The sequence below is a fragment of the Pistacia vera genome, unplaced genomic scaffold (genome assembly GCF_008641045.1).
Source record: "Pistacia vera cultivar Batoury unplaced genomic scaffold, PisVer_v2 Contig880, whole genome shotgun sequence".
NCBI classification, from domain to species: Eukaryota; Viridiplantae; Streptophyta; class Magnoliopsida; order Sapindales; family Anacardiaceae; genus Pistacia; species Pistacia vera.
Window position 1 is genome coordinate 111,497 of NW_022196757.1, and position 12,771 is coordinate 124,267.

The window sequence follows — 12,771 nt, forward strand, 5'->3', positions numbered from 1 at the left end:
ATTTAATATATTTAAATTGAAACTAAATATTGCAAATATAAATTAAAATTAAATTAATAATTTTCAATATAAATATATTATTTTTATATTTAAATTAAAAATATTTGAAAACCGGTCAAAGCTGGTCTACACTACCAGACGGTGGATCGTCATTATGCTACCGTCGTCACCGTCAGCATGTGATGGATCATCAGCCCAACTATCTACGGATTTGGATGGGTCCCAGCCTTCGAAGATTGCCAAACCAACATCACCTGCGACAGTCGTATTTTCGACCACTATGCATGATGTTGCTCTGACGGTTTTCGACAACCAGAGCCCACTCAGATCTATAGAGCGCTGACCAATGGTCCTTCACGTGCTGACTATGACGATGAAATCATGACTCAGTGATGCTGATGACGGCAACAACAGCCGTGATCGTGGCCAATGCTGGTTGCATTGGTGGGACAAAATAGTAATTTAATTTTTTGATATTTAAATTAGTATTTAATTATAATAAATTGTTTTAGGTGGTGAAACGGGTAGAAAACAAAAAATTAAAATGAGGCAAATTGATTATTTACACCTCCAAAATACCCTTGGAAGGTATTCCTCCTAAATTTGGAAAGAATAGCATTACCCACTTTTGGGTGAATGGGCATTCTTTTGCCAAATCTGAAAAGGAATCAATGGAATTTCCTTCATCACTGATTCCATGCGTAAAGAATGAAGTAAACATGACATTAGTGTTTTATCTCCGTAAATATGTGAATAAGTAATACTAATTCACAATCCAATCTTATAACCTCCAACATAATAGCTCGTAATTAGTCAACTTGCAAATGGGTCTTACCTGTTTAATATATGTTTCATCTGTCTATTTATAAACTGGTTAATTGAGAACTGTTATGTTAAAAATTATAAGAGAAATATTGTGAGATTGTGTTATAGACCTAACATTAATGTTTATTAAATAGTTTTCGTGAAAGAGTTCTAGTAAAATTCCATTAAATATTCTTTAGGTCCAAGCCTCTGAACATAGGTTTGGCCCAATGGACTTGTGGGTTTGGGCTGGACGTAGCACTAAATTTCAACCAATTTATGAAACTACAGCAGTGGACTGGTGCTGGTGGTATGTTAAACCATTCAGAAGGTCTAATCAGTCACTTTTTCAAAATAGGGGTGTTAAGAAAGATTTCTATCTGGAAATTGTTTAGGGAGTAGACACGCCGTATGAATGCTAGCAGGGAGTCAAAGACTAAGAGGTGAACGTGGGTCATAATATTAATGCAATAATTTGACAAATAAGATACTTTAAAATTTAACACCTTGATTTGGATTGGAATCAAACGCATATATCATAATCATGGCAGCCACAAGCTCTCAGCTTTCCTCTTTCTCTGCAATCCATCGCAAATTTCACCTTCAACAACGCTCTCTTTTATACCCAAGTTTTCGTCCTCAAAAGGTGCCTCTTTTATCATTAAGCACACTTCAATTTTTATGATAATTTGAACGCTTGGGTGCTCAAATTTGATTATAACTTTCTGATTTTGCATTTTTTTTTATGGTGGGTTTGATTTCATTTGATAACTTATAGATCGCACTCATTGTTTTAAGTTTGATAAAGCATTTATGTCTTATTTTAGCTGAAAATTACAGAAGGGATTTTTGCTATTTGGAAGTGCTTTTCTATTACAGAAAGCACTTTGTCACATGTAAGGGTTTTGATTTGTGGAATGTTACAATCTGTGAGATAGTTGATAGCTGTTTTTGGATGTTGCTTGTATTGGATAAATTTTGATGGAGTTGAACTCCTTAAGTGCTTAATACCTGTGGAATGATTTTTGGGTTTTTTTCTTTCTATAATGGTTTTAAGGGAACTGTTTATTTTGGTATAATTGCATGGAAGCGATGGTAATTGGTGTTACTTTTCAGTCATGGGTTGTAATGTGTGTCGATAGGAGAGGAGAGAATACTACAAGCTCTGAGATTAAAACTACTCTAAGTAATACAGCTGACGAATCAAAACCATATGTTGAACGGACGGCTAAGTCATATCCAGATGTAGAAGAAGAACATGCTGCTCGGGTAATGGGAGCCAATGAGCAGGTACATGACGATGGAGTCTCGCAACAGAAAAAGGGAGCAAAAATCCATGATTTCTGTTTTGGAATTCCTTATGGTGAGTTAGCTTTGTCTTGTGAAAAGTCTTAGTATGTACTCTTCAGTGGGGAAGGGACTTGAAAAGACAATGGACAACTTATTTCGTTCATCCTTATTTTAATGCTTGCTAAAGGATTCCCTGAACTTTGTTTCTATAGCTGAACAGATGATTGAGTTGATCATTTATTTATGTGGATACATTGTAGTAATTTAGGTGCCATTGCCATTTGCCATTGTTTTATAGTAACAAAATTAATGCCTAAGCATGATGATGTAGTAATGCCTCTTTAAAAATACATTTGTAAGTGAATTTGATATTTTTCTATCTGTTTGGTCTTTCATTTATATTTTCTTTCTGGCAATTTGTGGCTTTTGTGATCATGGTTTATAGCTTGCTTGTCAAATCCATAATGTGTTCTAAACTTTAGTTATACATTAAAATGTTCTCGCTATTTTTGAATGACTTTAAAAGTGTGGCATGAGAGTATGAGTAGCCTTTCGCTTTCATGTAATTATTAAACATTAAAATGAGACTGAATAATTTATTAAAGTTTGTGAAGTCGTACTAAAGCTATTTTATTTTATTTTTTCTAATAGTTTTAAGGTGTAAAATAAAATTCTAACCACTAAAAGTGAGTTGTTATTCCAAGTGTGGAACTCTATATTCAAATTTTAACTATGCTTTTTATTTTACATATTTTTTCTCTGTTTGCATATTAAATAATTGTATTATTCATTAATGAGGAAAGGTGATAATGTTTGAAAACATTATGTACTGTGGCTATGAGACACTTACTCCAATATTTTGTTTTGACTAAATTTTATGCTAGCAGTGTTTAGATTGTTTTATGGGTCTAATATCAATGACTTCAGATGTTGTTTTATAATATGTCCTCTCAATGAAGATTTGGACTATCGTCTTTTCTCATTCTTGAACCCATGAAATGTCCTGAGTCAGCAGCATCATGGACTAAATCAGATTGAGCTGGAATGACCATTTAACATCTAGAATTGAATTTCATTTCTGAATTGGTTTCTGGTGTAAACCAAAGGCCTTGCAGAGTTCACAACAGAAAGAAAGTATTTCTTTTCTCAATTGTTCTATTGAAATTTCCTTTTTCACTATCTTTTCCTTTCCAATTTATTCAAATAGCTACAGGTAAAAATAATGTTGATAGTATAACTTCAACCCAATGTTACATATATTTGTTTAGTTTAGTTATGATGCTTTCTTTCAGTTTTTATAAAATAAGGCAGTTGGATTTGTGCAAAATCTTAAGTTCTACTTTGTCGCAGGTAGTCTTGTTCTAGGTGGGGGCCTTATTGGTCTTATATTCTCAAGAAATCCTGCAACGTTTAGAAATATCATAATTGGAGGGGCTTTGCTAACTCTCAGCACTTTCAGCTTAAAGACCTGGAGACAAGGAAAATCAAGTTTACCACACATAATAGGACAAGCAGGTTAGAACTTCCTGTGACATCACATTATTTTCTCTGTCAAAGTTCATATTTGTGATTTTTTTTCCTTTTTCTTGTGGAGCTATATATTCATTTCTTGGAAAGAAGAAGTTTAGTNTGTTCTAGGTGGGGGCCTTATTGGTCTTATATTCTCAAGAAATCCTGCAACGTTTAGAAATATCATAATTGGAGGGGCTTTGCTAACTCTCAGCACTTTCAGCTTAAAGACCTGGAGACAAGGAAAATCAAGTTTACCACACATAATAGGACAAGCAGGTTAGAACTTCCTGTGACATCACATTATTTTCTCTGTCAAAGTTCATATTTGTGATTTTTTTTCCTTTTTCTTGTGGAGCTATATATTCATTTCTTGGAAAGAAGAAGTTTAGTGCAAGAAACAAACTGGAAACAAATGAATGGGAAGAAGAAAAATCAATATCTTCATGCTTTTTTGGCCTCTTATTTGGTTGTACTAGTTCCTTTTTATTTTTAATGGATATTTGTAAAGACCTTGTGTTATAAAATAGTTAATAGAATTTAGCGTTTGCCAGTGTTTGAAGACAAGACTTACTGGTCAAATATCTTTGTTCCTATGTTGAGTTACCATTAATTCTAGAATTTTTAAGTCAATAGGTAAGGCCCAACAATAGCATTTAAGCTCCAACAATCTTTTTTAAAATTAGAAGCAAGAATTAGGTATATTATGTGTTGGAGATCACATAAATGGATGGAGTTTAAATAAATGCACATATCTTGTCCTTACCTTGCATAGCAGTGAGCTAATGACAGAAAAGAGAATATGGGGAGGTTTGAAAAGATCATGATAGTTTATGCAAACCTTGTCCAACAGTGAAACTAATTTGCATGATCAAGGTTGTAGATTACTTGTGATTAGTTTTTGTGGATAGGTAATAGGTTGGCTTGAGTACTTGAAACTTTTGGAGCACTAAGGACTAGAAGAGTATAAATGTACATATGAGTTCTTACCTTGTAAAACGGCCTTATCACTGTTAAAGTGGATGCCAGCATTCATTGAAGAGGCTAAAGAAATGCTTTGAATGATATTCAAATAGCAGTTTTCACTTTTGAGGAACAGATTAGATAGGTTCATATGTTGATAGTTTACACCATGAAATGTACCTTACAATGAAGTTTTTCAATTGTAATAGCTCAATAGTTTGCATGGTGACTTATGATGTGTACATAAAGTGCTAAATATCTACTGAAGAGGGTGCGTATATTTGCCTTAAATTTAGGTATATGTAAAAAGGCTTTCAATATTGAAATTCAACAATATACTTTGGTGTCACTTTTATTTTATATAGGCATGAACATTCTTCAGAACATATCTTATGATACCTCATCTTTGTGACTTTGCAGTGCTCTCAGCAATCCTCTTGTGGAAGAACTATGAGACCTACTCATTGGTAGTATTCGCATCATTGCAATATTGCTATTCGCCTTTTGGCTAGCTGATTTCTTTTGTTCTTAACTGTATATGGTATTTGGATGCAGACAAAGAAGCTAATTCCAACTGCTTTTTATGCTGCCATCAGGTAATTTATATGTGGTTTTACTATTTTTGGTAACCGATATTTAGTGTTAACTGGAGCATAAATAAACATTTTTTTTTTTTTGGTCTATAACAGTGTTGCTATGTTGTGTTTCTACTCGTATGTGGTGCTTTCTGGAGGAAATCCACCACCAAAGAAGCAGAAGTCACCTGCTGTTGCCCCGTCATAAGGAGAAGCCTTAAAGACCAGATCATTTAGAATCTTCTTGGGAATTTTCGTTTATTAGGTGATCATAAGTAAACAGTAATTTATACGAACTGCAGTTGGCTTTGAGTAAAGCTTCCATATCTTGTTCTATGTTTAAGGATGCTTTAACTAGAAAATACAGCAATAATGCCATAGTGCCAAAAAAAAAGGATTCTTGGATAGTTACTTTTTTTACTAGAATGTGAGGTATGAAATATTTAAACTTTTAACGAGATTTGAGAAGAAAGAAGGAACGCAATTGTGAAAATATTAGTGTATCTGTATCTCATCACTTCTATTTGTTGCTTTTGGTTGGTTCTTGCTTCCTGTTATTAACAGTTGCATGTGCTTATGTCGTAAAATTTTCAAAGATTGCGAGTTTTACTGCAATGTATTCACTGTTGCAACTCCCTCGAGAAATACTTCCACATCTGTAAATTGGTGCCAGAACCTCAACTAGGAGGAACCAAATTTGTAGTATACTTGTCAGGATCAGTCCAACTTCAGCTTCTTAGGTCTTACCAAATTGGGTTCTGCCATTTTATCTGCTCTTTATTACCATGTTTGAGCAAACTTGCTGGTAATAACTTATCGTTGGTTTACTTGTTACTCTAGCTTCTAGTTTCAGGTGTTGCATCAATTAAGTTTCCATCAGTGTATCCACAGTAGACAAAGACCCAACACCTAATAACCTTCTTCCGGTAAAATGTTTTGAACGCTATGGGATTGTCGGACCAAATTTTATTTTGCCAAAAACATTATCATAAACTGTTTATTACACGAAAGGATCAGCAATACGCTGCAAACACTCCATGAGTAGAAATAATATTAAAAGTTCTCATACTATTTTTGGATCTATTCATATAAGCCTTAGACTAATCTCGCCGTGTCCAGTTAACTTCTGACACACTAGTTTTATGATGCTTTTTATCATCGTGTCCATGATCAATTAAGTTTAAAGAAATTGCATACTGGTTCCTAAGTTTATGACTCATACTAAAATAAACTTGGAAGACGAACGAAATCTCCCATCTCCAGAGACCAAAAAAAAAAAAAGCTCATTTTTATTAGTTGTCATGAACATATAAAGGAAATGAAAATTTCAGATGTAAGGATCATAAAAATTCTCCAATATCAAATGTGAGAAACAACCCAAGCAAACTTGAAATGAAGTTCTATCAATCCCTCATCAGTGGCAATAAATTCCAAGGATTACATGAAAAAAGTCACTTCCTTGATTATCTTATGTTCCCTTAAAAGAATCCAAAGAAATACTTGCTAAAATTAACTCATAAAATACAGTTACAGTAACAATTGTGATCAAAACCAGGGTTTCCATTTGACATAACCCCATTCTGACCGCTCTCCTACCTATCTTTGAGTTCCTGCTCAAACTGAAGCAACTTTTCGCGAACAGGCTGCAAAAACTGCTTCAAATCCTGGCAGATCTGCCACTTATCTTGGTGCAGAAGATCTTTTTCTTCACTAAGCTTTACTTCCATCTACATGTGAGAAAAATAATAAAATTATGGTAAGGGAAGTCCATCTCTGCTCTGCATACATGTCACACCTAAAACATTTTAATTTATTCTCACTACGGTGTAAATAAATAAGTATGCTATCCTGCAATTGTTTCAAGGCCAACATGAAAGCTCAACCTTAACAACAGACAAGGGCATAAAACAAATCTCCAACACGAACATGCATCCAAGGACTGGTCTAGCTAAACTTGGCTAAAATTGAGATGCACAGCAAAAACCTGTTTTCAGTCTAGGAAGGGCTTGAATTTGAGAGTTTAGACAGCGAATATCATGACAATGCTCAATACCCAGCAAAGACCAATACTGTAATTATAAAACGACTCAATCAGCCAAAATCATCTGCTTAATATGACTGCAAGTACAGAATTCAAGTGCCCTTCTTTAGTGGTAGTATAAATCTGCACTGGGTAATACTTGAAGCCCACACAAGTTTTTTATTTTCTTCAACTTTTTGTTCCATAAATAAGCCCTCAAAATAGTTGAGCACATATTTATGCAAGAACCTCAAACTCACAACATCATGATTGAAGCTCATAAATAAAATACCATTAAGTCAAACATAAATAATTAAAAAGGGAGATGTCACAAGGAAGATTAACTCAGTCTTAAAGGGCTGCTTAAAAGTTAGTTTAAATATTGCTTAGTAGTGTAAATTTGATTTAATTTGATTTGATTTTATATTTGATAGGAAACTATGAAATTAAACTTATCCAAGTAGACTAGATTGGATGTTAGAATCCCATAAACATGTTTATCAATTAGACCAGGCTGACCAATCTCAGAGAACAAGTCAAACTCAACAAGTTACTGTAGCCATAGTCAAACAACTGCACTAAAGATCATGGTTAAAAACAGCATCTCCTTTTCTTTGATTAGTATTTAGCATCCTCTAATTATTTATACACAACAGCAGGAGTTGCTCATGGTGAAAAGTTTCTCGTTTTTCATTGCCCCTTCCTCATATAACAGTCCTGTTGTTCTCCATATGTTACAAATGAAGGTCAGCCCACATCAGACAATATCATTCATACCTCTTCAATCTAAGAGGTATATTTTGTCTAAAACAAAGGGCTTACCCCACCAAACACATATCATTTGCTCAATTTAATGCAACTCATCAAATGTCAGTAACTATATAGTATATGAAACAAAGAGTTTTTCAATATTATATCTACTATATACTTTTACCTATTCAACAAAGTAAAATTTATATAGAGGGAATGTACCTGCAAATCATCCAGCTCACCGAATGAGAACTCTGGGATCTCTATACGGCCCTTGACTACCTTTTTCTCCTCCCGAATAATCCACTCTCCTAATAATATTTTCATTATTGTTAAATAAACACAATATATAAATTGAAAACAAGAATGAAAACCAGTATACACACATGGTTACCTTTGACTTTCAGTGTCAACTCGTAAGTGTAGCCAACACGTTTCTTGTTTCGAACAGTCACCAAGAATGCCTGCTCAATAGAAAAGTGTACATTCAGAGATATAAACAAAGAAGAAAAAAAATAAAAGACTGTGAAGCCCTAGTAACAAAGGGAAGATTTTCATTATAATAACTGATTAAGCTATAACAAAATAATAATAAATTAAACAATCATAAAAAGTATTGAGATCCTCCACTATTAACTCAAAACAACTAAGAACCATAAAGTAATTTATGCAATATACAAGGCTGATATTCAAGAAGAGTCAGCAAAAAGTTTAATAAAGAAGCCCCAAATGTTATATAGCTCAATTCCTTTTCCTTGAGAAATAAGAGAAGAATAAAGGAAAGTTAACACTTTTTACACCAACATTCTATGATCATAAGACTGTTTTCTTGTCTCAAAGTGTGATCTAGCACTCCCAAAACTCACTTTACTTAAAAACTAGTTAAGCTGCCATAATACTGAGAGAAAAAGCAATAAATATTACATGATAAAAGATAAAATTCACTGAGACAAAAAAGCTAAGGAAAATAACTGGAACCTCCATAAATGACTAATCCAAAATATCAAATCCATGCCGCAAGAACTTACATCGCCTACACAGTTTGACACTTCTTTTATTTCTGCCTTGCCACCAGGGAACTCAAGGGTGCCCACTGTTATAAGCAACTCCTGCACAAAGTAAAGAAACAAAGAAATTTTGCGTAAGTGCTACTTTACACATGGAAAGAGAAAAATAGTTTCTAGAACACAAAATAAGCTATGGCTTAACTATGACAAATGCTCACCTAATACCTTAAAATAAAAACCAAAAATAAGTTCTAACAAGTTTTAAGTTAGAAAAAGAAGAAAAGGGTAAAATGATTACCAGTTGATGACATACAAACCTTTATTCTATCACTTGCCCACTTATTAAGGCTTTTCTCCTCCCAGGTTCCTGCCTATACCAGATACAAACCATACAAACAGAAATAAGCAACCAATTCAAATAAAAAATCAACCAAAAATAATGGCAATATTTACACACACAAATTGTCATAGCACGAAAAATTTCGAATTGAAAAGTATTTGATGTTAAGCTCCTAGTATATATGGCCAAGAATTCATGCTCAATCCTCCACAAAACTAATCACACCATCAACTGCAAGCTATCAGAAGAGGATATTACCCCACCACATACTAAAAGATTTAAAATACACAAACACAAAACACATACAATTTTCACCCAAGTAATTTCATAGCTCAACAGAGCTCCAGCCAAAACCAGGCATTCCTCATTAAGATTGATTTAACATCAAAACCAATCTTAAAAAGATATCACACACTTAAGAAATTGAAAAAAAATACCAAAACCAATTCAACAGTGCACCAAACATCAAGATCAGATACCGTAGAAATTATAGCCTAAAAACAAGAAATTTACGTACACTAAAACCCTTTTTTTGTTCCTTTAACCTTAATCTTGGATCTAACAACTACATTATAACAAGTAACTGAAACAACAAGCAATAATCCCACATAACAAAACAGATAAAATCTTTCCCTACAATCACCAAACAAACCATTGATTAACATCTAAAGAATCAGATCAATAAACCAACATATATAATATATAAAAATAAATAAAATAAAAAAGCATACCCGGTTCCAAACAGAGCCGAGAGTTGCGGGCTCTGATTTTTGCGAAAGAATATCATTTTGTGTAAGCTTTTTGGGGACAGGAAGCGGCGCGGCATCGGTTGTGGCTTCCCTCACCCAGTATGTATAAGAAGAGCCTTGTGGTTGTTCAGAGGACACTTTTGCTTCTCCATTCTCCATTGCACACAAGGTGTTTACTGAAATTACAAAGAGAATGCAGAGGTGGAAAAGGGGAGGGGAGAGCAATTGGGTGAATGCTTTGAGAGTTATTCCTTCGAGCTGGGAAGTTTCGCGTATGTTGCAGAAAAATGGGGAAAGAAATAAATAGAAAATAGACAGGTGAGTCTCTGCGTTGCGTTGACGGTTGACCGGTCTATTCTATTTTATTGTATTGAATTTGGAGGTAAATTTTTGGTTTGGTATGACGGGAGTGGAGGATCTTCCCGAAGCTTTCGGTTGGGTTGTGTTAATGGAGTTTGGGAAAGGATTTTCTGGCCCACAAAACCAGAGGTTCTAGCCCATTTGCCCAATTACAGGTGGGGTGGCTCTGTGTACTACTAAATTACTGAATTGAAGAAGACGTGATATGTATGGAAAATCTTAATTCTGTTGTAAGTGATAAACTTCCTACATGATCCACGCAAGTCCACTTGAATATACACAAAATTATGATTAATTATACAAAGTCCACTTAAATATACATTAAATTATAATTTATCTTTTGTATAATTGGTATGTCAGGAGGAAATGCTATAAAGTTAGCCCATTTCCTTCATTTTACACCACTCAATTGAGAAGAGCTAATAAGATTTCATTACGTCTTAGCCCTCTTTATTATGCTTTCTCTTTTTTTCAATCCCTATTAGTTTATTTTATTGCAGTTACACCATTTAAATTAGCACAAATTCAAGAAAGTGAATGGTGTGTATTATTATACAAGGACGTATTAGTTTGTAATTACCTTTTTCTTTCTTTCTTTATTTAATGATCTTCTTCTCGAATGCTATCCCTATTGAAGAACAAAACATTAATGTAAATAATTTATTAAATAGGAAAATATCACATTAACTCTATTGAATGAGACTCAAATGTCAAATCCTTCTAAGAAGCCTAATTACACCTATTACATGGCAAATTGGCAATGATATTAATTTATATTGACATATGACAAAATCAAGGCGAATCCATAAATTTCTGTTATGGTGGACAAAAAACAAAATCAATTACACATTAATATTTTTATTATAATGAGTCAAAATTCAGAAATTGAGTGTTTTCCACCCCAACCCACTTTGACTCTTTTTTATACTTTTTTATTATGGATGTTTATCATTATTATTGTAACATATTATAAAATATTTATTTTTAGGCATAATTATCACTAATATTATTATAAATAATTAGAAGTTAATTTTTTTCTTTTTTATTTCTAAAGCTAATTTTAGATGTGTAAGATGACAAATATACATTACAACATTCTTCAAATTACAAAAATAAACTTAAATAGAAATTTAATTATTAAATAAATATGTAAATAAATTTTAAAAAGCAGTGAAAGTTTCGACGCCTATTACAACCAAATGACATTTTGAAATCCAATGGAACCATCAGATTTTGATAGATTGGCGTTGTCTGGTGTCAATGGGTCGGTGGTGGTGTAAACACACATCTTTTTCGAGTTTTGATCATCAGTTGACACCAATTAACTGATTATTGACCAGATCATAATTTTTATTTTTTAAATTATTAATTAATTAATGACTTGTCTAATAAAAATTATTTAAATACATTAGAAAATTAGAATTTAGTAAAATTTTGTCTTCAACCTATATTTTATAAAATATTTTCTTAATTAAGTTTGGATAACCCCATATCCAACCCAAATAGGATGGGTTAAGATTGGTGCCCTATTTTCAATTGCTTGGACAACGCCTTGGACTCCAATTATTAAGGAAGATGTTTGGACACGTGTTACCGAGTGAGGGTAACGATTACGCTAGTGGCTGTGCTAGCACATCNATGAGACTCAAATGTCAAATCCTTCTAAGAAGCCTAATTACACCTATTACATGGCAATGATATTAATTTATATGGACATATGACATAATCAGGGCGAATCTAAAAATTTTTGTTATGGTAAACCAAACAAAAAAAACCAAATACACATTAATATTTCTATTAGAGTGAACCAAAATTCAGAAATTGTACATATTAATATTTTTTTTTTTTTTTTTAGGGTGGGCAGTATTGCATCTTCCCTTGGACTTAATCATGTAGATATTGTTCATTTGAGTTTATTTTTGGGCTTGATACAAATATCATCCACTCAAAACACATTTATTTAATTACAAGGGCTCAAGCTTTATAAACTGAATCTTAGACTTATTAACTACCGACAAAACAATAATAATAATATGGATGTGTTAACTATGATATGGGTGAAATTTATATGGAAGAATTCTAAAATGGCTTTTGCCATTTAGGTCTTCTTCCATAATAAACAAATCTGGGTGTAGCTTCCGACATAACCTTTATAAATTGTTCATATAAACTCTTTCAATAAACCATGATTTAAACATAGACGTAAATAATTATAGAGAGATGTCATTTATCCTTCGTTCTTTCGTTGAATAGCCCACACAATCAGGTTATGAACCTATTAAATAGAATTCACCCTTAAAAATTGGCTTATAAGGAGGGAGCCAAGGGTTAATAAACCACAAACTAGTCCAATACTCAATAAATACTTAATAAATGTGAGGTGTTAACATTAACATTGTAAGAT

At 33.0% G+C, this 12,771-nt stretch overlaps 2 protein-coding genes across 4 annotated transcripts; one reads left to right on the top strand and one right to left on the bottom strand.

Moving 5' to 3' along the window:
* Window positions 1-1,181: 1,181 nt before the first annotated feature.
* On the top strand, window positions 1,182-5,489 carry LOC116119288 (protein FATTY ACID EXPORT 1, chloroplastic). 2 transcript variants are annotated; one of them, XM_031405219.1, is made up of 7 exons: window positions 1,182-1,450; window positions 1,921-2,167; window positions 3,445-3,459; window positions 3,733-3,882; window positions 4,987-5,033; window positions 5,122-5,162; window positions 5,256-5,489. In XM_031405219.1, exons 1-7 carry the CDS (start codon window positions 1,349-1,351, stop codon window positions 5,347-5,349), a joined length of 696 nt encoding a protein of 231 aa, XP_031261079.1. In that variant the 5' UTR covers window positions 1,182-1,348; the 3' UTR covers window positions 5,350-5,489. The 2 variants fall into 2 exon arrangements, with proteins under 2 accessions (XP_031261079.1, XP_031261078.1); XM_031405218.1 differs by lacking the exon at window positions 3,733-3,882 and having other exon boundaries at window positions 1,186-1,450; window positions 3,445-3,609.
* Window positions 5,490-6,470: 981 nt separating this feature from the next.
* Window positions 6,471-10,626, bottom strand: LOC116119303. Of its 2 annotated transcripts, none has more exons than XM_031405242.1 (6): window positions 9,990-10,618; window positions 9,236-9,289; window positions 8,940-9,020; window positions 8,306-8,375; window positions 8,134-8,222; window positions 6,471-6,868 (listed from the first exon to the last, which is right to left on the bottom strand). In XM_031405242.1, the coding sequence occupies exons 1-6, from the start codon at window positions 10,164-10,166 to the stop codon at window positions 6,734-6,736; spliced, it is 606 nt and encodes a 201-aa protein (XP_031261102.1). In that variant the 5' UTR covers window positions 10,167-10,618; the 3' UTR covers window positions 6,471-6,733. The 2 variants fall into 2 exon arrangements, with proteins under 2 accessions (XP_031261102.1, XP_031261103.1); XM_031405243.1 differs by lacking the exon at window positions 6,471-6,868 and adding an exon at window positions 6,890-7,210 and having other exon boundaries at window positions 9,990-10,626.
* Between the last annotated feature and the right edge of the window lie 2,145 nt (window positions 10,627-12,771).